Genomic DNA, 26,996 nt, shown 5'->3' on the forward strand with positions numbered 1-26,996 from the left:
CCCAGCCCCCACCTCCTATCTGCCCCCCCCCCCCCGCCGGGACTCCTGCCCCATCCAAACCACCATTCCCTAACGGCCTCCCCAGGACCTCTGCCCCATCCACACATCCCCACACCCTGACTGCCCCCAGCACCCCCACCACCCCATCCAACCCTTCCTCTCATTCCTGACAGCCCTCCTGGGACCCCTGCTCCATCCAACCACCCCTTCTCTGTCCCAACTGCCCTAGGAACCCCTGCCCCCAGCTGCTCCCTGCCACCCCATCCAACCCCCTCTCCTTCCTGACTGCCCTCCGGTACCCCTGCCCTGATTCAACCCCATTCTCCCCCCAACCCGTATTCACACCCCCACCCCCAAACTCCCTTGCCCTTTCCAATCCCAGCCCCCCCGCTCCCTGCCCGGACCACTGGCGGCGCTACAGCTGCACCGCTGAGCTAGAGCCAGCCACGCCGCCACCACGCAGCTCAAAGCACCGGGTCAGGCCAGGCTCTGCAGTTGCGCTGCCGTAGGAGCTCGCGGCCCTGCTGCCCAGAGCACTGCACCGGTGGCGGGGCGAGCTGAGGCTGTGTGGGAGTGGGGGCCGCAGGGGAGGGCTGGGGGCTAACCTCCTGAGTCAGGAGCTCAGGGGCCGGGCAGGAGGGTCCCACAGGCCGGATGTGGTCCATGGGCCGTAGTTTTCCCACCTCTGGTTTAGACACTACGTTCCTTACATACACGGTTGGCTGTCACTCTTGTCAATGTCATGGCTCCAAGGAAGCTGGAGCCGGGCTGGCACCCAGGCTCCCCGCTGGGATCCCTGCAGCCCTCTGTGGTCCTGGCTCCCCACCGGGAGCATGGCAATCAACTGGACTCAGGGTGTGAATCGCCCTGCCGGAGGCAAGCCCTGGGTGGCTTCACCCCTGCTTCCAAGCTGCAAGGAGCCGAGAGCCCTAGCTCTCAGTCCCCCACGCTGCCCCACTTCAGTCGGTGGAAGCGCTGCTGGAGAGGAAGTGCACCGCCAACAGGAGGGTCGTGTGGACATCAACCCCCACAGGAATTAATGCAGTGGCTACAAGATGACTAAACTCGCCAGCTTGAATTCTGCAGGTGTCGTGCAGGTTTCCATTAAGGATGAGGACAGATAGGTCAGATATAGAGAGTGATCGCTTTGTGAAGTGTTCACCCACAGGTGAGACGGCGTGACTGGACAAGTGCTAACAGGCCACTTCACCTGGAATGCTCCCCTGAAATGTGTTTACCCTAAACGCTGGGGTCCCAACCCCCAGTTTGAGAACCCTCAGGGAGTCGTGAGGTTATGTGGGGGGCCATGAACAGTCAGCTTCCACCCCAAACCCCGCTTTGCCTCTAGCATTTATAATTGTGTTAAATATATAAAAAAGTGGTTTTAGCTTGGGGGGAGGGGTCACACTCAGATGCTTGCTATGTGTCACTAGAGGAGGTTCTGGAATTAGTTGATAAAACTAACAGTAACAAGTCACTGGACCAGATGGGATTCACCCAAGAGTTCTTAAAAACCTCAAATGTGAAATTGCAGAACTACTCAGACACATAGAAGAATATAAATTGTTGTGCAAATATCCACATGGTTTCTGTAAAGGGAAATCATCTTACTAATCTATTAGAGTTCTTTGAAAGGGTCAAACATGTGGACAAGGGGGATCCAGTGGACATAGTGTACTTAGATTTCCAGAAAGCCTTTGACAAGGTCCCTCACCACAGGCTCTTACATAAATTAAGTATCAAAGGGGTAGCCATGTTAGTCTGGATCTGTAAAAGCAGCAAAGAGTCCTGTGGCACCTTATAGACTAACAGACATATTGGAGCATGAGCTTTTGTGGGTGAATACCCACTTCGTCGGATGCATGGAGTGGAAATTTCCAGAGACAGGTTTTCAGATGCATGTAGTGGAAATTTCCACTCCATGCATCCAGCGAAGTGGGTATTCACCCACGAAAGCTCATGCTCCAATATGTCTGTTAGCCTATAAGGTGCCACAGGACTCTTTGCTGATTTTACATAAATTAAGTTGTCATAGGATAAGAGGAAAGATCCTTTCATGGATTAAGAACTGGTTAAAAGACAGGGAACAAAGGGTAGGAATAAATGGTAAGGCTAGGACTATAACAGGGTTTAAAAGAAAACTGGATAAATGCATGGAGGTTAAGTCCATTAATGGCTATTTGCCAGGATGGGTAAGGAATGGTGTCTCTAGCCTGTTTGTGAGAGGGTGGAGATGGATGGCAGGAGACAGATCACTTGATCATTGCCTGTTAGGTTCACTCCCTCTGGGGCACCTGGCATTGGCCATTGTTGGTAGACAGGATACTGCACTGGATGGACCCTTGGTCTGACCCAGTACAGCCATTCTTATGTGAAAGGGGTCACCAGTACAAAAGTTTGAGAACCACTGCCCTAAACAATCTGTTCCACCTTGTGTTCAGCTGTGACAGAGCACATTTCCGGGACCTTAAGAGCTCTGTGTATGCTCACAAGCTTGTCTCTCTCACCAACAGAAGTTGGCCTCATAAAAAGATATCCCCTCACCCACCTTGTCTCTCCAAGGGTATGTCCTACACAGCCAACGTTAAGCAGGCCTGGGTGGTCACTGCTCCAGCGCTGGGAGAGCTCTCCTAGTGCTATAATAAAACCACCTCGGCGAGGGAATAGCTCCCAGCACTATCTACACTGCCACTTGACAGCGCTGAAACTTGCAGCGCTCAGGCGGGTGTTTTTTCAGACACCCCAAGCGAAGAAAGTTTCAGCGCTGTAAGTGGCAGTGTAGACAAGGCCATAATATCCTGTGACCAGCAGGTCTACAACTCTACTATAGTACTGAGATATTGTACATGCCCTCAACATTTAGACTTTATTATTGTCTTCAGCTAGTTCAAAGAGCTGAGTTAGTAGGCATGATATGGAAATTCAATAAATATTCAAAAACTAGGCCACAAAGTCCTGGCTGCCTTAGTAACGGAAGTTAAGAACACAGAAAGGTAAAAACATTTATTTTAGAACCATCAAACAATTAGCCCAGCCAGATGGATTTGGCTCTTGAAAGGAGACAGAATGTGCAATTCAGCAGGGCTCTCTCAGAGCAGGACACTTATGCTGGTTACTCAGAAGCTGACCAGCACCCAGGTTTTTTGGTACAGACAAGTGTGCTGCAACAGCTTTTCCGTTTCCTGGTAACAGGAAAAAAGGGAACCCCTCTGCAGTGCAATGCTCTGCCCGCCCCCGGCCGGATGGCGAAGAAGCGTGCATGTGACACATACACATAGCCAGTCTGCCCCCCAGCACCTGGGGAGAACCAGAAGCTCCTTATGAGGGGTCGCTCAAGCAGGTGTGAGCCGAACTCCTCAGCTTAACACAACACGCCCCTGGCCACAACAGACAGAGCACAGGGAGGTTTTCCTCACTGCCACGTTACTGTGGCAAAGGAAATTCATTCATCAGGAGCCACATAAGCACAGTAGTAAAATGAGGACAACTGTCTGAAGTGCACAGAACTCATCCTTAAGGAAAAATGCTAATGCCTGTTACCTGTCTACGTTTAGGAAAATTCTATCTACAGTGGATAATGCAAGACTATACAAAAGCACTTAGTTTCCAGGAAGCTCAGCTGCAAAAGGGATACATATAAACGTCTTTTGCGTGATATGTGTGTGTGTGTGTACAGGCCTCAACCCCGGGATGGGGAAAGCACTGTACACTACTCCCTGACCACCCCCCATCACAGTCCCAGCAAGACCCTATGTACTGAAGTAAAACTAGACCTATCTACTCTAGAAGAGATGAAGCCAGATGGAGCAGCTGTGCTGGCACCAAAGGGCAGGTGTGTTAGGAGCCACACATCAGGCAGTCATCTCTGTTCTCCAGCGAACACACCATGGCTGCTTTGTTCCTCTCCTTCTCCTCCTCTTCCCTGGACACCTTCTCTCTCTCTTTGAGCTTCTCCTTGTTCAGGGTGAACTGGATGGGCTTGGCCGCTGGTTTTGTCCTCAGGTAGTACATGCCTGTCTTCAGACCCTGCAGGGTGAAAGCACGTGAGTCAGGGAATCATACCATGCTGGAGCTCAGGCTGAGTTCTGGCTACTGAGAGACACTTCCCATAAGCCAAGCAGCTGCTTTCGTTAATGGCCCCCCAATAGGACGTAACCACCCCACAGTATTAGCTAACAATCTATAGCTACCATGCTAGGATCCATAGATAGGAATAATGCTGGGAGCACCCAAACCACCTAGTCATTCGTCCTCAGGGCTTGTCTACTCTTGAAACACTCCAGCTGCGCCAATGTAGACACTACCTATACCGATGGGAGGGGCTCTCCTGTCGGCGTAGGGACTCCCCCTCCCCAAGAGGCAGTAGCTAGGCTGAAAGAAGAATTCCTTTGTTGACCTAGTACTACCTACCAGGGGCTAGGCTGACTTATCTACAGGGCTCAGGGGTGAGGGGTTTTCACACCCCGCGTGACGTAACTAGGTTTTTCGTATAGACCAGGCCGCAGCAGCGGAGAGATATTGCTAATGGCAATGAAAGGGAAACAGACTTATTTCTAAGAACCACATGAGCCAACTTTTAGTGACCGAATGCGTCAATCCAAACGCTATCAACTAGCGAGCAGGCTCCCCCTCCCACATACCTGCTTCCACCCAAAGAAGTGCATGCTGGTGAGTTTGCCGTAGTTGGGCTCTGCAATATGGATGTTCAGGGACTGGCTCTGATCAATGAAAGCGCCTCTGTCAGCTGCCATTTTGAGGATGGTCTTCTGGGAGATTTCCCAGACCGTCTTATAGAGCTGCTTCAAGTCATCTGGAATCTCCGGGATGTTCTGAAAGGAAGAGGACTGGTTACTAGGCAGCATTCCCAATGACCACCTTAATGGCCACATAATGGCAACCCGTAACAAGCTACTCTGGCTAAAACCAAACCGCACTGCAACACTTTAATGGAGAAGGCCCTTTTCAACCAGGTCTCCAAGGCAAGAACCAATCAGGACAAGAAAGGGAGCTGTTACCCTCCCAACTCAGGGCAAAGGGAAAGGGTTTTATTAGCAGGATATTCACCCTCAGCATGTTTCAAGGGCACAATTTACTGAGCCCATAGAGACTCCTTTGCTTTCCATGTCTGGGTGCCAACATCTCCACAGCAGGTTCTTGGTTTCGGTCTATTGGTTGCTCTGAAGTTTCCCCCTTTTACACACACAGCTAAGCAGACTACCATTCTCTGGGACAGCTTAGAGCAGCGGTTCTCAACCAGGGGTCCGCGGGCCCCCGTGGCTGAAGTCCCGATCTCCGGCACCTCCCGTGAGGCTGAAGCCAGGAGGCACAGGGCTGAAGCCTCGATCCCCAGCGCCCCCCACCCCCGCGGGGTGGAAGCCTGGAGGTGCGGGGCTGAATCTCAGAGCCCTGGTGCTCCCTGTGGGGCAGAAGCCGTCAGTTCATGAGCAGAGTTGGGGACCTGGAGGGCATTGCCCACCCCCGAACTGCAGCGCAAGAGCACAGAGGTCCCAGGGGCAGCTTCCCCCCCCCTCAAAAATCTCCTCTCCCCACTCCCTGGCCAGGTCGCAGGTGGGAAGCCGGAGCCGGGCAGCAGCTGCTCTGGCTGGTGCCATGGGGCAGCTGCTGCTCTGGCTGGTGCCATGGGGCAGGCAGCAGCAGCGTTCCCTTCTCTGCTGCTGGTGCCCCAGGTTGAAGCTGCTCCTCAGCTCCCAGTCCCCTTTGCTCCCGAAGAGGCAGCCAGTAAGAGCACCCTGGGTGGGGATCCCCGGCTCTGTGGCTGACAGACCCATCCAGGAACAGGGACCACAGGAGAGTCCTCCCAGCACACAGCCCCTAATACCCTTCTCCCTGCACCACAGCACACCCCTGTGAGAACACAGCCCCAGCTACTCTCTCCCTGAACGTTGAGCTACCCTGTCTGCACACAGCCCCTAGATACCTGCTCCCTGCACCCTAAGCTGTTTTCAAACTTCTTGAGCTAAGCCCCCCAACTTTGAGTTATAATTTTTGGTTGCGCACCCCACCCCCAGCCCAGTCAGGCGGATGGCGGATGGCCTGCTGAGGTGAGTCGGGGGTCGAAGTGGCACTCCCTCCCTGGACCCCGCCATGCAGAGGTGGCTCAAGCCCCACTGGCCCCTGCCCCCCAGAAATAGAAGTCACACGATGCCAAGGCCCCTACCCCAAGGTACCCCGGCCCTGCTAGGCCCTGGAATGTTTATAGCATGTCAAGGGGGGCCTCAGAGAGAAAAAGGTTGAGAACCCCTGGCTTAGAGGGAACAACTCATCCACCTAGTGCCTGTTCTACTAATTGGTAGGAACACATGTAACCAGTGGAGGCCCCCTTGCACACATTCCAGAAAACTTCAGAAATGGCAAGTTACCCCTGTGGTCAGAAAACTCTTCGAATGCTTCTCAGAGGCTCTCTGCTTTGTCAGAGCCAGCATGCAACATCCCAGCTCTGCCTTCCACAGCGACGCTGCAAAGGCGGAGCAGCGTGAAACACACACTGAGCATGTGTGGCAGGTCCCGCCCTCCTCCTCACGCACCCGTGCCAGCTCCTGGGAACGCCTGACCTGCTGCCTTCACAACCACATTCATCCCAGCTCCTCTCACATACCTGCACAGAGCCACTGTGGGCGATGATTTGGTTTTTCATCTCCTCGTTCCACAAGCCTCTCTCCGTCAGATCTTTCAACAAGTGCGGATTAGCAATCTGTAGAGAGCGGAGCCCGTTAGATGTACAGGGAAGGGAAGAGCTCTGTGCTCACAGAGCCCATCGCCTGCCTTATGGCAGGAATAACTCCCCCTGTAGGGGACACCCCCACCTACATGGTGCAGGCAGGTCCCCAAATAGCCCCAGAACCCAATCTTACATTCTAAGGAGCTAGCCCCTGTGTCAGATTTTCCCCTTATCTATCCCTAAATCTCTCCCTTCATTTAGCTCCTCCCTTTCCTGCAGTGTGACCAGTCCCCTAGCATTTGTACCTTAATTACACCTCCTGTCGATACACTTTAGTAAACGCTTTACATGCAGAAACCTTTCCCCCTGACACTTCCGTGATGAGCCCTGTGGCCTCTGAACTTTCCCTAAGGCCTAGGCGTCTCCCCGCCTCGGCAATCAATCCTGCAGGCAACACTGAGGTCCCACAGGGACCTTCTCTAGCAGAACCAGCATTTCTTGAATTTGAAATTAAGGCCCCTTTAGCATATCCCAGGGCAGTCAAGTTACACACTGTGGCGCTGTATGAACATTCTGACTTAGTCATTTATCTTCCTTGGCATGTTTTTGCACGGGAGAGGGACATACGGGGTCAATAAATTGACTAATACAATGTGCTGCTTCTGTCTTAGTGAACATTGCTGGCTGTCAAAAGCCTGCATGTTTAAAAGCCATTTACCACATTTGCCCCGGCCTCCTTACCTGAAACTCGCCCGAGAGGACCCTGCGCGTGTAGATGTTACTGGTGTAGGGTTCAATGGACTCATTGTTGCCCAAGATCTGAGCAGTAGAAGCAGTTGGCATTGGAGAAAGGAGCAGGCTGTTTCTAACACCGTATCTAATGCAGGGAGGCAAGGACAATCAGAGGTTAAAGTTTCAGCCAACCAGAGAACGACACCAGCACCTGCGAGATGAATCCCACCGGAAAGCACAACCCTAAGCATAGTCTGAACTCGGCGCCAGGAACCATGTTGTAAAACAGAAAGGGCAAGCAAATCCAGCAGTGCCCTTTCTAACCCCACTTAGGCCCCCTGACTCCTCACCGCCACATCTCAACAGCCTGACCTGAAACACCTCACACAGACTCAGCGTTCACCGACAAGCACTCTGCAGTCTGGGTGACGTGGAAGTGTAACTCCACCACAGCGATCCTCCTCCTCACCAGAGCTTCACAAATGGCTCAGTTATGGGGAAGAGATTAAGGTGGACTGACAAACAAGCACTGCGTGAAAATACATCCTCTTCCCCCCAGTGGACGTGCAGAGGATTTTCCCAAAAAACTTGCTTCCAAGATGATCAGGAGCCCCTCCAGGTAAAAGGAAATAGCATCCTGACAGCCAAGTTGGGCAAACATATCTCACCTTTCAAAGTAACAGTGGGAAAGATTTGCTGAGGGAAACCTGAAAGTTAAACCCCCTTCAAGTGAATCTTAAAGCATCACGAGGATTCACATTTGCCTCTCCATGATTCCTGGATCCGAGGTGCTCAGCTTAGATGGTTTGTTTCCCCTGTCAGCCTGCAAACCCAGCCTCTGCTCCTAGAGCCAGATCGGGTTCTTTCCACCTCACACCTATGCAAATGCAGTGACCTGTAATCCACTGGAACTGAACAAACAAGTCTATTGGAAATGCATGAACCAGAAAAGCCCAGCTCGCTCAGTCTCTGTTGCACGGAATCTCCAGAGCTAGCGGGAATAGGAGACAGTAAAACACTTGTCACTAAAAGCTGATCTGTTGAGTAAGCTTGTGCCATTTCTACACAATCTTTTTCAAAAGAAACCAGCACATTTCAGGCAATTAAAACAGTAATCTCTACCATCATCAAAGGATGTTTGCATCTAACACAGACTGAGCAATACTCGTTGGGGCATTTACTCACTTGGCAATCTTCTGCTTTAAAGCCTTCCAGTCCCACAGGTCAGTAGGGGTGACGTTCCACATGTCATACTGTAGGATCTAAAAGAACAGAGGCGTGGGCTGAGTTAGACAGCGGCTCTTTGGGGTAGGGGCAGCAATTCATCTGTGTTTTGAAGACCACCGTGTAAAATCAATCAAACAAAAAAGTCACTTCAATACTCAACGCTCAGCGTCAGACAGTGAAGATGTGTTACTGGAATTTTGCAGACCCCCACACCACCATTTTCACTAGTGGATAGTGAACAGCTAGCCTAGTGATTACTTTAAGTGCCCTCATACTAGCTCTACTCTATTGGAGACCTGACACTGTCACTTACGCCTTTGCTGACAGGGCAGCCTTCGTAAGTTTCGTACGGGCCAAGCTCTTTGGCGAGTTCACAGCTGGATTCCAAAGCACCGTAATAAATGGTCTCGAAGATCTGCTGGTTCAACAACTGGGCCTCGGGGCTTTCAAAGGGGTATCTCATCAGGATGAATGCATCCGCCAGACCTTGCACTCCAATGCCGATGGGACGATGGCGTCTGTTGGAGAGCTCAGCCTGTGTTTGAGTGGGGAGGACAATATAAGGTAGAAATCAGAACCACATGACCCTGACAACACATCCACTCACTCCTGCGGCCACCATCCCCTTCAGTCCACACAAAACAGCCTCTCACTTTTCCCTTCCTTGTCCATCAGTCCGGCCAGAGCAGCCTCTCTTTCATTCCCTCTACTAGTTCTTTGCCACCTGATGTTACATAGGGCCTTGAAGGGGAGGACAAGGGCCATGTCTTCCAAGAGAGACAAGTGACTTTGGGTGCCCAACTTGAGGCCCGTTAAAGGAGTCTGGTGCTCTGAGGGTGGGTGCTCAGCACTTCCTGAAAATCAGGTCCTTCTTAGGAGTCTCATGCTGGACACCCAAAAATCACCAGTCACTTTTGAGAAGCGTGGCCCTTGTTCTCTCCTTCAAAACCTGCAAAACTCCACTCCAGCCTGGATCTTGGCCATGGTCTCTTACTGCCCCACCCCAGGGGTGAAAGTAAGTTAACAGACTTACCAGTAGACCAGAGAACTGAGCAGGGGGCGTGGCCTCAACCAGAAGAGGCAAGGCCTTTGGAGTCCCAGGCCCTTTAAATCGAGATTTAAAGGGCCCAGGCTCCGGCTGCAGTAGTGGTGGCTGGGAGCCCCGGGCCCTTTAAATCACTGCGAGAACTACCATCTGGGGAGAGGCTGGGAGCCCCAGGGCTCAGGGCCATTTAAAGGCCCTGGGTATCCGTCCGCCGCTACTGCAGCAGAGCCCCGGGCCCTTTAAATCGCTTGCGCTACCCTGGGGCTCCGGCAGCGGGGTTCTGGCAGCAATTTAAAGGGCCCGGGGCTCCAGCCACTGCTGGGAGCCCCAAGCCCTTTAAATTGCTGCCTGCGGAAGCTGGTCCGTTACGGCGTACTGACCTGCTTTCACCTCCGCTCCACCGACCAAGGAGGCCAGTCTCACTCTCCCTCAACCGTCTCCACACTGCCCTATGCAGGGAATGCCCTCCCAATTCCTCTGCACTAAGCTCAACCCCCCTCCACCTCCTGAGAGGTACGTCTGTGAAGCCCACAGAAACAGTCAGCAATAAATAAAACCAAACACCTCGTACGACTTCCTTCAGCCTTCCTGGCGCACTCTTTCTACCATGCCTGTCTTCCTTACTCTGTAAGCTCTTCAGGGAAGGGACTGCCTATGTCCTATTGTAAGTCATGCAAAGCATTCGTAGGGGAGGATCTACTCCTCCAACTAAGCCTCCATCACATCTGGAATTTGCCAAGCTTCAGGGTGCTGAGCCAGGCTACCGATGAGGGACTATTGCTGCAGCAGGGTAGATGGGTGTTTCATTACCACAGTTCTATTTGCAGAAAACACTTACTAGCCAGATTCAGAACTCCAGACAATTTTATAGCATGCAATAGCAGGATGAATTTTGCTTCAACCTTAATCCAGCCAGCTGTAAAACAGCAACTCCCTTGTTCCCAGACTGTTCGCATGGCCCTTTCCACCCCCACTCCAGCCCAGCTGCACCTTCCCCCATACCTCTGGCACAGGGTAGAAGTTGATGTCAATTATTTTGTTCAAGTTTCGGACTATGACTTTGGTGACCTCAGCCAGCTTGTTGAAGTCATAAGTGTGCTCCGACGTGACGTACATGTTCAGGGCTATGGAGGCCAAGTTACAAACTGCAACCTGGAACAAAAGCAGGAGCAGAAGCATCAGCCAACATTAGGCAATACAAGAGAGTCCCAGCCCCCGGAGCATGTTCTCTACCCAGAGGAAATGGACACAGGGAGATGAAACTAACAGGTCAGTGCAACCGGCAGAGATGGTAGAACATCTGCCTCATCCTATGTATCCCATAGCCCAAGAGTGGCAAGTATGTAGATTGCCTGAAGACCCCTGGCCTCTGTAGGAACATAGAGAATGCTGTAATGGATCAGATCTCAAGCTCATCTAGCCCTATTGTGATAGTGGCCAGTACCAGGCACCTCAGAAGAAAGTGGAGCAATCCCTGTAGGTTTGCTGATATCCCTCAGCACTATGGGAGTTCTGCTCACTTTATCTGCTGACGGTCTTGCCTCTCCTTGCCTTCCAGGCCCTGATCCCCAACCATTTCCTCTATCACCTTGCTCTGCCACAACATTAGAGTGGCTGATCCCAGCACCAACTGTCCTGCTAGGTCAGGGATATGCAGGCAGCCTCTCCTTGCTCATTTTTTATACAATCCCGCCAGCCCCAGAAGGATCAAACCAACAATTCCTAGCGTAACCCGTGCTTACACAGTGGCTGTGTAATGGGCTAGAGCGTTTGAGCTAACTGAGCTGTCTCCTTTAGTTCAGGCAGCAGAGGCGCCTGCTTTTAGACCTAGTGGTCTCAGGTTAGACCACCACTGCTGACGACCCACTGGGGGCGTGGCATTACACTGGCTATGCCCAAAACTGGGCCAAGCACTGGTTCCTTTCCTCATTCTTCCTCTGCTTCACTAGGGACTCTGCTCCTCCAGTGCCCAGAGCAGCTGCCCCCCAGTCAAGGAACAGAAAGCAGACAGCTGGTTGTGTAGGTCTCAGTTATGCAGCATCCTGTTCAGGGCCCCACTTTACTCCCAGGACTCCGGAGGTTTCAAGGATTCCCTCTTGACCCCATAGAAAAGAGGATGCACAGGCTTCACCAGAGCACCAATATAAGCCCCAGCCCCCCATAGTGACGACGAGCCCCACCCACCCTTATAGCAGCCATGGGCAGGTGCAAATGGAGCAGAGCACTTCCCCCACTGAGCCCTTATACCCACTTCTTATAGGAAAACATGAACAGCCTATGGAAAAGCCGTAGACACACACAATGGCTTCCTAAATTCAACATGCCATGCAGTTTCCCTAACTGACTGTCTTGAAGATCCCTTGGCCATGATTCCCAGAACTCCAAGGATAGGGGAAAAAACAGGTCAAACGGAAGAACCCCAAGACAAAGCTTCCCCTCATTTGAAAATAGATTTGTATCTGAATGTCCGAGCCTGGCACGGGCACAGCTCCCCCATCGGCGCTGGAGTAAATCCCACGTCCCTACCCACCTCGTCTTTGCTGGTGTACTCCACTACTTCTGTGCACAGGTTGCTGCACTTGATGGTTCCCAGGTTCTGCTGGTTGCTTTTCCTATTACAAGAGTCCTTGTACAGCATGTAAGGGGTCCCGGTCTCGGTCTGAGACTCTATGATGGCATACCAGAGCTGCTGGGCCTTCACCACCTTGCGGACACGGCCCTGCTTCTCGTAACTGCAAGACAAAGCAAACACTCCTTTAATGCTTCTTTCCCTGGGCTCAACAAAGAGCCAGTGAAGGGGGTGGGGGGAGTGTCTAGTACAGTGACACTTCACTGGGCAGCCAGATCCTTTTATTTGTGGTCCAAGCCAGATCTGAACTGGCCAGTCAGATGACTTAGGGACAGGATGCTGGGTCTGCTCCCACTCACAAGGGGCATGAAACTGATCAATGCACTCTCTCCTGCATGGCAGGCAACAAATGAGGCTAGTCCAACCTGAAGCCACCAATCCCCTTACTGAGATTTCTCCCTGTTTGTCTTTATTAAACGGAGATCATCGTTCAGGCTTGTCCCCATGTTGGGCAGAATTTCAATGTTGGAGAAGGAGACATCCCCTCTCACCATCCTTATTAATAACCCCATGAACAGAACTCTCAGGGACATGGTAGGACAGCACTGGGCTCCAAATTCCCAGATACAGACACAGCCACCCATATAAAGAGGGATGGAAACTCAGTGAATGGGAGATGTAAACAGCCAGCTCTGCTCTGAATTCTGTCCATTCTTCATACCTCTCATACAGTTTCTCAAACTCCTCTCCCCAAACTTCATCTAGGCCAGGACACTCATTTGGACACATCAAGGACCAGTCCTATGAAGGAGAGGAAAAAGATAGAGAAGATCCTTAGATATCCCATCTCCATCAACAGAATGGAAGTCTGCTATCCCGGGGTACCCAGTGAACACCTCCTGACCCATGCACAGTACTGATGCGAAAACGATGAACAAATTAATTTCCCCACCTCCCGAAACATGAGGCTAACCCTGCAATTTCAGGGAAGGGGAAGGGTTATGCAAACTAGCAGGAGTTAAAACTATTCAGGTAACTGATTTTAGATAAACCTAAGCCTCCGCTTGAAGGACAATATTCAGCCCGTAATGACTGCTTACTCCTCAAAACAGAATCCACTTTTAAGCATATGTGCACAGGCACAAGGGGGGTTGTTTATTGAGGAAAGTTCTATGTTTCACTTACTGCAGCTTTTCAGCATTAAAAGAAATTTCCAGAGGTCAAAAATTAATCTGAGAACAAGAGGGTGAGTGAACAGTGCTCTGAGGCCGAGCAAAGACGCACGTGATGTGGTATAATCAGTGCCCTGCAGTTCACCCAAAGCGCTCTGTAGATTATCTGCATAGGTAAGCTGCTCTGCAGCAACTGTTTTAGGTAGTTCTTTTGCTGGTAGGAAGAGACAGCACATCTCAAATTCCATCTCAGGGTCGTGCTGCAGACTCTGGAATAATGCTATTGCTCCATTAACCAACCCTGTCCTGCACCAACACATCTCCTCACCTGGTTAGTCTCTACCCGTTTCATGAAGAGATCGGGAATCCAGAGGGCAAAGAAGAGGTCCCTGGCTCGCTGCTCCTCCTTCCCGGTGTTCTTCTTCAGGTCAAGAAACTCAAAAATGTCCAAGTGCCATGGCTCCAGGTAGATGGCAAAGGCCCCGGGTCTCTGTCAGACAAAACACGGCCAAGATCAGAACCAGACACGCAAGGGAAACACATGGGAGTAGAGTGATAATCACATAGCTGCTGTGTAAACACAGACACCATCTGTGCACAACTAGATCCTACATGGTTTGGGGCCCAGATAATTTCCCCCATTGTTAGAAGGAGCTTGTCTTTCTGAAGTCCCATCAAGGCAGATACACCAGGTGCTGAGTCACACTCACTCTCACTTCCTGGGACTGAGTTCTCTGGGACTGGCCACATGGTGTTTCAGTCAAAAGGAACAAGCATCTGAAACGTCTTCAACTCCAGTGCTCAACAAGAGCTGGGCACGTGAAAGACTTCCTTGCCTGGTCAAGCTTTCTACTGACTTCTGGGTTATTTGTGGAGTGCTTCATTTTTTGCAGGACTCTTTCCGGACAATTTTCAACGTAAGGCACTCCAGGAACTACTTATAAACGAATGGAAGAGGCTGAGCTTACTGGTGTGGGTATTTTACAGAAACAGAACTTGTTGCCCCCACAACTCTTACTGGGAGGCTACAACAATTGGTTTTGAGACAGCTGGACAAATTTATGAGTGTAACTGTATGATGTGGTTGCTTGTGATGGTGTGGGGCAGATCTCAGCAGTTCTGGGGCTCGCTTCTCGTTTATGTATTATGCTCCTAAAAAGCTCACAGGGTTTCAGCTAGCCACCTGCAGGATGAGAAAGGGATGTCCCCTCCCCCCAGCAGTGTATTCTGGGGGAGTTTTTTATCTCCTTCCTCTGAAGCATGAGGGATGGCCACAGATGGAGATGGGACGCTGGACGGGTTGGGCCAGGGCTGAGGTGGCACCGAGCATGCTCTCTCTTTCTCAGGTGCTCGGCTGGCTGGTTCTTGCTCGCATGCTCAGAGTCTAAGTGATCGCCATATGGGGAGAAATTCCTCTCACCCACAAGTCAGACTGGCAGTGACCTTGTGGGGGGTTTGCCTTCCTCTGCAGTGTGTGGATATGGGTCACCTGCCAGGAATATCTGGGTATATCTCACTTAATCATTTCACCACCATGGCACAGGCCTCATGCACTGGTGCACCTCAGTCCCCCTGCTCTCTGCCTGGGGTACATACTAGCTGAATCTCCTGTGGTTTGTAATACTTCGGTCTCATTTTGGTTGTTGGGTTTAGTGTGAGGGCACTGGGTGAGGGTGCTGGCCTGGGATATACAGTGGTGGGCCCTTCCTGCCTTAAATGCTAGGATAGGCAGTGAAAGGTACACTTGCACTGTGCAGTTCGTAATGAAGGGAGAACCAAATACCCATGCGATGGGAACAGGATACTGCTTTTTAGTACATGCCATGTAGAGCCATTGCTCCAGTTCATCAGTGCTGATCGTCAATCTTTCCACAGCCCACTGCTGGCTTATTAAGACATTCAATTAGAGTTTCCATCACCACCTTCCTTCCTGGTTGGAAGATGACATACCTTATTACCACCTTGATCCACATAGCGGGCGGTGTTGTTGTAGACTCTCAGCATTGGGACAAGCCCATTGGAATTTCCATTTGTCTGCAAAGACACATGAAAACCATCAACCTCTGGAAGCTGGTTGGTTTGTGAGGCTGCTCTTAGACAGACTGCCAGTGAGACACAGCAAACATCAAGGCCCTTACAATGAAAGCCATTTCTTGCCCACTGCAGATAAAAGCTGGCTACAAGAGAACTAATTTTTTAAATACAACATGGAAGTAGCACTCACTGTCAGCTAACAAGGGCTCTAATAAGCATTTGTTTATACAAGCCATATTTCGAATGTGCTTTGCTTTAAATTTGCGTTAAAATACTCAAAAGCATTATTTGGAAACTTGCAAGAGGTGTTATTGCTCATGCATAACATGGAGAAATGCAGCAGTTTATGAGTCCTGAGGTATCTGCTCTCATATCTTACTTCTTTACAAATTAAAAACTAATTGTCTGATGAAACACTGACTTCTTTCTGAGCGTACCTCAATCTGAAACCAAAGCACTGTAATAGGAACATGATGATACCTGGCTTCATACCATAAAAAGAAGGTGCAAGCTACCGGGTTAGATGTACCTCCCTGACACGTGAAGGTATAAATCAGCACGGTGTGCCATTTACGCACTTACCCCAGCAATGTAGCTGCCAGTGGCTCGGATACAGCTCACAGCAACACCAATTCCACCAGCAGACTTGGAGATCAGCGCACAGTGCTTTAGAGTGTCATAGATTCCCTCAATGCTGTCATCCTTCATACACAGCAGGAAACAGCTGAATGGAAACAAAGGGGAGCTGACATCAGACAATTCAAAATCAGAGCGAACAATACCATAGAAGGCATGCAGAAACCTGCCGGGGGTTCTCTGGCATCATTAACGCTTTAGGGGTCAGGTAAGTGAAGCAAAGACTATGATGCAATTTGCAGAGCATTGTAAAGCTCTCACTTTTTAAAGAGGTTCACATGCGCAGCTGAGGTTAATTATCGTGGTTTTTTAAAAGCCAATTTCTTTAAGTAACACAGAGACTAAAACATTTTACAAATCAAATCTATTTCTTACCATTTATTTTTGTGTTTTTAGCATCTCAGCTTGGACAACGAATAGTTACTAGCCATGATTAAATCTTGTTTCTAGTTCATTTCACTTTTAGGTTCTAATGCACTTCAGGAGAAGGGAGTGTTTAAACAATTTTTTAGGGATTAAAAAGATAGTTATGGAATCACTTCTATTGGCTTAGGCTTTTGTGGATTTTTTCTTTAAATATTAAAAAAACACACACATTTTGGGCCATATTTGACAAATTACAGATAATTTTAATTAAGGGTCACCAAAGTGCAGCTGCCCATTTTAAAAGTTTCACAGGACATTTCATTCAAACAGAAACCACCTCTTGCCCAGCACTCTCCTCTGCATATAGTTTGAGCCAAGCCTGGCATCCTGAGGTACCTGGACAGCTGAGGTCGGTTGGTGCCAGCATTGAAGAGTGTGGGAGATGCATGGGTAAACCACTTCTCAGATAGGAGGTTGTAGGTTTCTATCGCAGCATCAATTTCATTTTTGTGGATTCCCACCGATACCCTCATCAGCATGTGTTGGGGGCGTTCAGCGACTAGACACCAGGAGGGAGAGAACAGGAACATAAGCATTCCATTTAAAGCCAGTTTTGACAGACGCAGATCGTGCTAATAAGAGGGACTAAAATATGCCACTGAAGAAGCCTGAACGGTCAGAATTCTAGGCCCCAAATTTCTTACTTATACTGATGTGGTTAGAATCAGAGGCTAACCATTTTCGGGATTCGAGGTACATTATAATAAAAATAAATAAATAAATAATCGATCTCTCACTATTAGGGATGCCCATGAAATTTCAGACACACGGTGACAACAGTTGAAATTGATGGCGTTCTAGCCATGACAACTTCAGCTCTATTACAAATACCCAAACACCAAACAGTGAAATTGCAAATGGACTTCTCGCACCGCAATTCCTAAAACGTGGTATCAGCCTGCTGGAGATGAACACACCCTGGGTGTTCTGGTGCACGAGTGGTCTCTGTGCCAATAGGAACCACGTGCTGGATGCATGAAGTGCCCCATGCAACCATTATTTAAAACAAAACACCCAACTAAACTCAATGCGCCACTGTAACTAATAATTACAAGCCTTCCCGCAGCTATGGCAAAGAGATGCTTATTTCTTACTAAAAGATGTTTGGGGAGGGAGCATTTGTGGATGAAGGGGGAACACACAAGCAAGTCTTTCTGATGTGGACAAGCAAATTACAAATATGCTGTACCCTCTTGGAAAATAATGGACACTGAAAATTGTGAAGGAAGCTACCTAGCCCCATTTAGACCCTGGCAGAGAATACATCCAACAGGAACAGTCCGTTCTTACCTTTTGAATTGATTTTCAGCAGATAGGAGCGCTCTAGAGTCTTAAAAAAATAAAATAAAGAAAAAGAGGCATCTCAGTTATCAGTCGCTCAGATTCCAGTTTAAAAGCTGTACCGATTAATGCACAAAGCTCTGGGACCAAAAACACAACTCTCAAGCAGCTTGGCTCTCCTAGTACCATGTTTCCTATACAAGCTCAGTTCCCTGCTCTTCTTCAACCTTTATTACTGATATAGCATCCGAGGTGGGCTAGATGCTATCTAGTCATACGTCAGCAAGGTCCCTGCCCTGCGGAGTCCGCAATCTACGCAGACACAGTACAGATAAAGGAGTGAATGCATGGTGAGGTTTAGTATTTGCCTTCGATCCATGGTTTTGGTAGCGACTGGGGGCGAGGGAAGAGTACTATTTCCCTCAGTACACTTCCTAATACTGTCATCATTAATTATCCAAGATCAGAGCCTCGTTGTGCTGGGCACTGAAGAAACACGTAGTAGACAGTCGCTGCGCCAGAGCTTACAATCCAATAGACAAGGGTAGGGAAAGTGCGTATAACAAAGAGTAGACAGTGCAATGGTGGCAATCGTGTTAGTTCCACAAGACTGGATGGAGACAGGAGGGGAGCTGAAATAGGTTAGTGAGGAGGGGATAAAGTAAATGGGAAAACAAGTGCAGGAAGAGGAGGAAGGTGAAGAGGGGCAGGTGTGGAGACAGGCTGTGGTGAAGACACTGGGGAGGATGGAAAAGGGAGCTGGAGCAATCAGCACAGGGGACAGAACGTCTAATCAGAAATGTAGAAAATACTGACGGCATCATCCGTGTCTCTGCTTATGCCGCTGCTCTATCAGCTTGAGCCTCTGGCTGGCTCCTCCCTGAAGTTTCTCTTCCTTAAGTCCACATAGCTGGAGGGGGATGCCACAGGGATCCCAGTGCTGGAGGTGGGGGGCATCTCCCCTGCCCAGTTCTGAACTGGGGGGCTGATTTTGTTAGAGCTTCAAGGAGGGCAGAGCTAGGGTTTAAGTGACCAATCCCATGAAGTGCCGAGCACCCTCAGCTCCTATGGACTTCAGTGGGTATCTCACAGGGTTGGACCCTAAACAGCTCCCTGAAGAAGTGTGTTTTAAGGGTGGATATGGAGGAGAAAACAGAGGCAACGCAGACTGGCTGTGGGAGAAGGGTCTGTGCAACAGCATGGAAGAATGCACAGAGATGAATGGGAGGACACGCAGGGGACAGATGTGTGGCTTGTCTGAACAGTGGGGGAAAGCTTTTATCTGGAATATGAAGACCTGATGTGTTTGGATTCAGTTACTCCTTGAGGAATAGCATGTGCAAAGCAGAATCTGGCGGAGCGTCCAATGCCTCTGCTGCAGGGAACTTACACCCCAAATGCTACAATGGAATGCACCTTTGCCCTGGCCTTGTAATACATCAACCCAGGTCAAAGAGGCTGCAGCCTCACACTGGCCTGGTTGTCTGCAGAATTTCCCAGAGTATTTAGCTTCCACATCACCCACTTTTCTTCTATAGAGAGAAGCTATTTGGCATGTAGACTTCAGAGTCATTACAAACAGAGGTGCTGGGCATCAACTGGCCCAGGGCTGTCATACACATTCACCCTTTCTTCCTGCTTTCCCCTTCAGTAGTTTCAGTTTATGCTGGGCCTGTGTCCTGTTCCTAATCCCCAACTAACACAAACTAAAGCAGTCAAGCATGCAAGTCCACCACAATGGTGCAGAAGCTGTGCAGAGGGCTAAACACATGAGCATATACTGCAATGCTGAGTGACTGTGGAGAGCCCCATCACACATGATCCCAATCAAAACAGGTTGCTTTATTAGCCACAGCACAAGAGTATGCTCCCCTGCAAAGTTTTCCACCACCACCCTCCTGCCCCAGGGCCAACTAACTATACACTCAAAGGATTTAATGTGCATTAATGGATGTCTTGAGGCTGTCAAAAATAGCACTTGTGCTAGATAAAAATGGCACAGTGAAGCTTTCAGAAAATACTGGCATACCCCTCAGGCACCATAGACAAAGCAAGGCTGAGAAATCATAGAGGAAGGAGCACGTGACTCATTCAATTTGGCCACTGTTTTCTGGAAGCTTTCTTCACTACTACAGACTCTTTCTGCAGCAATTAAAATGATTTAGGTTTTTTCCTTATGTTGTTAAGGCTTTGGAAAAAAAACCCTAAATCTTCACTCTCACATGAAATCTGGTCTTTACCTTAAAGCCAAAGTAGTTGTAGGAGAAGTCTCTATCATAGATGATGGCGGAGTTCAGGCGCTGGGGATGAAACAATCCAGAGACAGGTTAAGCACTTAGACTGAGGAAACCATCTACCCTAACATCAGACCCACACAGCTTCACATTACCAAAACAACAGTGCTCTTATTGTTCAGTGCCTCGGATTTTCATGCTTCTGGCCTCAACATGACTCCATAGCTACAGGCACCAGGCAGAAAACCAGCATATGCAAGGCCTTCTTGGCAAATACAGCTGGCCTCCTATGCTAAGTATTAATGAAATTCCTCTAAGGGCAACATCGTGGCTTCTGGCCCTGCTCAGCCATACACCTGCATTCTAGTTAGACCTCACACAGGAAAATTCAGAACAAAAAAAAAAAAAAAAAATCACACTCAGGTTGCAACCTAAAAGGATACAAATAACAACCCTCATCTCCCTTCCTGAAAGACTGTTCTGTTAAATAAATGAGGAGATTCTGTTATTTTATTACATTAAGAGCCACTCTTTGTCCAATTACCAAATGAGCCTCAGACACTCTAATCCTACAGTGCTGGGGGCCATATGAGAGCAGGGATAGATGTCCTTCAATAACAGCATTAGAAGTATCCTTCAGTGGTCAGAATTCCAAATGTTGTTGTCCAAAATGGAGAAGTCACTGTCTGTGTTAGTATTTACATCAGTGCACGATTTTTTTTTGGTCCTACAACCACCATGGTTTACTTTCTTATTTAGAAGTTTAAAATAATATCACAGAACTTAGTTTGCTGGATCTTAGGAACATCAGATCCCATGAAGTGCTACATACATCTTTGTTAGCCAAAACAATGTCTAGCGTTTCCTTGGCGATCATTGGAGAGTGTCTGCCATTATGAGGGTTTACATAATTGTACAAATCTTCCATGACATCTACAAAGGAAATGGAAAGAAGAGTCAAAGAAAAGCCATTCACAGACTTTTATTTACATGGTCTGAAAACTATAATTACAGACATTGAACATGCCTGGACCACTGCACTTCTCACAAACCTAGCCCACATGGAGTGTCTTCAAAAAAATACACGTTTGTTTGTTCTTCTACCTGTCCAATGGCAGGGAATATCTACTACTCAGAAGCCATAAAATAATTTGCTTTTATGAAAGAAATTCTAGGAACACAAAGTGTCGAGTGGTCGTCATATAGATGTTAAATAAGCCTACTCCATATAAAGTTTACCAAATGGGTCTTGGCTAAAAGTAACTTACTTTTTTTAATTTAGTCTCTTCTCATCCTTACACAGCTGTTTCTATTTTAGGATGAGGAGAGAGAGAGACAGTGAGGCCATCCAGGTTTTAACAGTGAAATGGTCCAGCAGAAACGTCTCTATAATGTGAGCAATACTACATAATCAAACTTTCTCAGCATATGTGCAGTGTGCCCAGCCATTCGATAGCATCACCATCAGCCAGGTGACGAGCCGGTGGAACTAAACATCTCAGATACACGTGTTCAACACTTAATCACTCCTGTTTAAGAACAAGTTTACCATAGTCATATCATCTAATGCTCCAAGCTCTCCACTGGCTCTCTCCTCAACAAGGGAGGACAGGTTGTTACTCAAGTGCCCATGGACACACTCACCACTGAACACTTTCTTGGTTTCTTTGTGCAAGTTGGAGACCGCAATCCTTGCTGCTAGGATGGCATAGTCAGGGTGCTTGGTAGTGAGGGTTGCAGCTGTCTCAGCAGCCAGTGTATCCAGTTCCACAGTTGTGACACCACTGTACAGACCCTGAATCACCTTCATGGTGATCTGTGCCTGGGGAAATCAGAATTCTGCAGGTTAGCTACCTGTGTTTCAGGGACAAACCCATCTCTACAGCAACAGTCTAGAACAGAGGCGGGCAAACTTTTTGGCCTGAGGGCTGCATCGGGTTTCGTAAATTGTATGGAGGGATGGTTAGGGGAGGGGGTCGTGACCCGGCCCCCACCTCCTATCTGCCACCCCCGGACTCCTGTCGCATCCAACCGCCCCGTTCCCTGACAGCCCCTCTGGGACCCCTGCCCCATCCACACCCCCCCGCTCCCTGTCCCCTGACCGCCCCCGGACCCCCGCCACCCCATCCTCTCATTCCCGACTCTTCCCCCATGCCCCCGGGACCTCTGCCCCATCCAACCACCCCTTCTCCCTGTCCCCTGATTGCCACCAGTGCCCCTGACTGCCCCCTACCACCCCATCCAACCCTGCCTCCTTCCTGACTGCCCCCAGGACTCCTGCCCCTATTCAACCCCGTTCCCCGACCACCATCCACACCTCCGCCCCCTGATCACCACCCCAAACTCCCCTGCCCTCTATCCAACGCCCCCTGCTCCCTGCCCCCTTACCGCGCTGCCTGGAGCACCAGTGGCTGGCGGCGCTACCAGCGCGCTGCCCGGCTGGAGCCAGGCCACGCCGCTGCCACCACGCAGCATGGAGACCGGGTCAGGCTGGGCTATGCAGCTGCGCTGCCCCAGGAGCTCACAGCCCCACTGCCCGGAGCACTGTGCTGGAGCGAGTGAGCTGAGGCTGCGAGGGAGAGGGGACAGCAGGGGAGGGGCTGGGGGCTAGCTTCCTGGGCCAGGATCTCAGGGGCCAGGCAGGATGTCCCGTGGGCTGGATGTGGCCCGTGGGCCATAGTTTGCCCACCTCTGGTCTAGAAGAACCTCATTTTCCCAATGCCTAGCATCGTATTTTCTGTTTGCAAGCAAAGTTATTACAATATGTGCTTCACTTTAAACAGCAGATGATAAAAGTGATTTATGGACTGAGCTGCCTTGATAGAGGGAAAGCACCAGGCCGTAAAGTTACAAACGTCTAGCGACATCTTGGGGGAATGAAGGGGCAAGAAATATAAAAATGAGGTATTGATCAGGAATCATTTGATCATGCACAAGGTTTTCTATCCAGTTCATTTCCTAAATGTTAATGTGTCCTGTTGAAGTGGTAACACAAAAGCAGGAACGCCGCATCCAAACCTGTACTTGCTCAGGAATTTTCAAACTCTAAACAGCATTCTGGCTTTTCACATGCCTGATCAGGCATGTAATTTGTTATATTTAAACTAAAAATAGTTAATACTAAAACAGTTTGGCAAGAAGTGGAGATTCTCTCACATCTACCCACTGGGATTTTTTTTTTTTTTTAAATGCCACTGCACATTGAATGGATGTTTTCAGAGAACTATCCACAATGACTCCAAGATCTTTTTCTTGAGTGGTAATAGCTAATTTAGGCCCCATTATTTTATATGTATAGTTGAGATTATGTTTTCCAATGTGCATTACTTGGCATTTGTCAACATTGAATTTCATCTGCCATTTTGTTGCCAAGTCACCCAGTTCTGAGATCCTTTTGTAGCTTTTCGCAGTCTTCTTGGGACTTAATTATCTTGAGCAGAAGTAAAACTAAAAAGTAACTAACTTCGTTATTATTAGCCCAGTCACTGGGTTGCTGTACTAGGGATCCAGAGACCTAGATTTGATTCCTTGCTCTGACAGCAAGACAACACACCTCTCCATGTGTCAGTTTCCCCAACTGTAAAACAGGTATAATGATTCTCGGGCCTCTTTGTAATGCTCTTTGAGATCCATGGCTGAGAAGTACTACTTATTTCTAATGCACTGACAGCATCCTAAGTGTTTTACAGACATAAATAAAGATAGGGCCTTTGTGACCCATGGCCCTAATCCTACAACTTACTCCACATGGATGGACTCTCACGTCCATGAAAAAACCCCATGGATGTTAATGGGGCCATGCATGGCTACTGAGGGGAGCTGCTTGCAGGATCAGGGTCAATATCAACTCCTAGGCTGTTCAAACGAATAGGGCAGTGGTACTGTTAAGAGAGGGAAATTCACTTCTGATTGAAGAAAACTTTTGTGTTTTAACAAAGAGAACTAGTACTTCTCTTTCAGATTGGCATGGACATAAATATAAAGAGAGTTGTAAAAAGGACATTTTTTAAAAAGCCATGTGATTGCTACACTATTTTAATGAAGAGAAGCAAGATACTCAAGATGAAATGGCAGGGAGCTTCCTAACACCAGGAACATGATCACTTCAAACCATGTTTGAGGGATCCACTAAAAGGAATTTATAACAGGTAAACACAAATCTCTGTCTCAGACATTGCACCTGTAAGGGAGAGAAAGCCAAACAAAAATTTCTGAAAGAATCAAGTTATAGTAGAACCTCAGAGTTACGAACACCAACATTTGGAACCTGAAGTATACAATCAGGTAGCAGCAGAGACAAAAAAAAAAAACAAATACAGTACAGTCCTGTGTTAAACGTAAACTACTAAAAAATAAAGGGAAAGCAGCATTTTTCTTCTGCACAGTACAGTTTCAAAACTGTATTAAGTCAACATTCAGTTGTAAACTTTTGAAAGAACAACCCTAAGTTCAGAGTTACAAACATTTGAGAGTTACGAACATTACCAATGTGTTTATAACTCGAGGTTCTACTGTGTATAAAAAAAAGTAAAGGACACAGTGGTTACCATTAAAAAAGCAGCATTTGATAACAGTTCACACATAGGGGTGATGGAACATGCCAACATCTCCCCTTACTCCAGTGTCCCCAAAGCAGTGCCCATGGTACCAATGGTGCCCACCCGGGCATCTACGTGCGCCCGCGTAGTGGCCGGTGGACAAGCATCTGCCGAAATCCCGCAGAAATGTGGCGTCACCAAGAGGCACCGCCGCCGAAATGCCGCTGATTTTCAGCGGCATTTTAGTGGCAACGCCTATTGATGATGTTACTACAGCGGCATTTCGGCAGCGATGCCTCTTGGTGACGCTGCTTTTCAGCGGCATTTCAGCGAATGCTTGTCCACCGGCCACGGTCCTCGGTGGGTCGTCGTCCAGCGCCCGCCACCCGGAAAAAGTTGGAGACTACTGCCTTACACTAAGAAAGGGAAATAACTGGGTGGCACCTGGATTACAAATGGTGGCTTTTCAATGATCACCACTGTAGCATGGAGGAAGGTGGAGAGGATACAAATCAACTCACAGGATCGACAAAGTCAGCATTGAGTCCGTAGCAGAGCTTCTGGATCCGAGAAGTGATCTTGTCAAACATGACACGCTCATGGCGCCCATCTACCAGGTGTATGGGAAGAGAGAGGAGGAGAGAAAGAGAGATGGGCCTTTATACAGCAGCATGAATGACACAGCCGGCCACACGCAGCAGGGGTCTGTGGGGCCTCACCACCATCTATGGCCACCAAGTTATCTCTGTGCCCTCCCCAACACTCCAAGGGCTCTGCTCCACAGCTCTGTGAGCAGCAGCTGAGGAGCCCAGCCCTAGGGGGATTATTGATGTCATTTGTGGGGTTCTCCATTCAAGGAAAGGGGGATTGGTGGGGATCCAGATGTTAGGGGCCCAGAGTCACAGGATGTAGGGATCCCAGTCTCCAGGGGGGCTGCCCCTCCAGTGGTGCCACCTGAGGGGTGCCCCACTCAAGGAGAGGGGAATTAGTAGAGGTCCAGAGTCACAGGGAGTAGATGTCCTCACATATGCCAACAGACAGGCTTGGCCAGGGGGCCGGTGTTACGTCTAGGGGGCACACACTCCACGGGGCTCGGTGCCATCTGTAGGGTCCCCCACTACAGGAAAAGCAACAAAGAATCCTGTGGCACCTTATAGACTAACAGACGTTTTGCAGCATGAGCTTTCGTGGGTGAATACCCACTTCTTCGGATGCAAGCTTGCAGCCGAAGAAGTGGGTATTCACCCACGAAAGCTCATGCTGCAAAACGTCAGTTAGTCTATAAGGTGCCACAGGATTCTTTGTTGCTTTTACAGATCCAGACTAACACGGCTACTTGATACTTGACACTACAGGAAAGAGGAGTTAGCCGGGGGTGGGTGGGCATTATGTGTAGGGGGTCCCACACTCCAGAGGCAGGGTGCCTAGCGCTATTTGTGGGGTCTCCCCTTGGGGAAAGAGGAACTGGCTGGGGAGGGCTGGCGTTAGGGGTGTCACACTGCTGGGGTCGGGGGCTCCGCACTCCAGAGATCCTGAGGGGCCCAGATCTGCTGAGCCACCGGGGGGGATGGGGAGCCCAGAGCCGAGGGGGGCGAGAGGGCGCTGGCCTGCTGAGGAGACCCGGGGCGGGGAGCCCGGAGCCGGGGCTGGGCCTGTTGAGCCCCTGGGGGAACCCAGAGCCGGGGAGGCTGGGCCTGCTGAGCCCCGGGAGCCTGAGCCGGGGCCTGGGCCTGTTGAGCCCCGGGGGTGGGAGCCCGGAGCCGGGGGCTGGGCCCGTTGAGCCCCGGGAGGTGGGAGCCCGGAGCCGGGGCTGGGCCTGTTGAGCCCCGGGAGGGGGAGCCCGGAGCCGGGGCTGGGCCTGTTGAGCCCCGGGAGGGGGAGCCCAGAGCCGGGGCTGGGCCTGCTGAGCCCCCGGGAGGGGGAGCCCGGAGCCGGGGCTGGGCCTGCTGAGCCCCGGGAGGGGGAGCCCGGAGCCGGGGCTGGGCCTGCTGAGCCCCGGGAGGGGGAGCCCGGAGCCGGGGGCTGGGCCCGTTGAGCCCCGGGGGAGCCCGGAGCCGGGGGCTGGGCCCGTTGAGGCCCCGGGGAGCCCGGAGCCGGGGGCCTGGGCCGTTGAGGCCCCGGGGTGGGGAGCCCGGAGCCGGGGCTGGGCCTGTTGAGCCCCCGGGGGGGGGGAGCCCGGAGCCGGGGGGGGGGGCTGGGCCCGTTGAGCCCCCGGGGGGGGTGGGGAGCCCGGAGCCGGGGGGGGGCACCGGGGTCTCACCTCGCTTGATCACGTGCATGGCGGCGGCGGCGGCGGCTTGGGCCAGGCGCTCGCGCTCTCGGGTGGGTGTTTGAGCTCCAGGCGCGACCTACCGCTTCCCGCTCCCGCCAACTGCGCCGTTGATCCCGTCGCGCCGCCGTACCGCCCGCCCCGCCCCTTCCCG

General features: G+C 50.2%; 1 protein-coding gene across 1 annotated transcript; it reads right to left on the reverse strand.

Annotated features, from left to right (window-relative positions):
- Positions 1 to 2,988: 2,988 nt before the first annotated feature.
- On the reverse strand, positions 2,989 to 26,986 carry RRM1 (ribonucleotide reductase catalytic subunit M1). Its single transcript, XM_039520053.1, has 19 exons — positions 26,834 to 26,986; positions 25,095 to 25,183; positions 21,680 to 21,857; positions 20,868 to 20,968; positions 20,042 to 20,101; positions 17,811 to 17,850; positions 16,857 to 17,019; positions 16,041 to 16,182; positions 15,375 to 15,458; positions 13,753 to 13,914; positions 12,974 to 13,053; positions 12,214 to 12,415; positions 10,686 to 10,835; positions 8,952 to 9,173; positions 8,597 to 8,673; positions 7,421 to 7,556; positions 6,617 to 6,712; positions 4,641 to 4,829; positions 2,989 to 4,026 (listed from the first exon to the last, which is right to left on the reverse strand). Exons 1-19 carry the CDS (start codon positions 26,850 to 26,852, stop codon positions 3,838 to 3,840), a joined length of 2,379 nt encoding a protein of 792 aa, XP_039375987.1. The 5' UTR covers positions 26,853 to 26,986; the 3' UTR covers positions 2,989 to 3,837.
- Positions 26,987 to 26,996: the final 10 nt, after the last annotated feature.

The sequence above is a fragment of the Mauremys reevesii genome, linkage group 1 (assembly GCF_016161935.1).
Source record: "Mauremys reevesii isolate NIE-2019 linkage group 1, ASM1616193v1, whole genome shotgun sequence".
NCBI classification, from domain to species: Eukaryota; Metazoa; Chordata; order Testudines; family Geoemydidae; genus Mauremys; species Mauremys reevesii.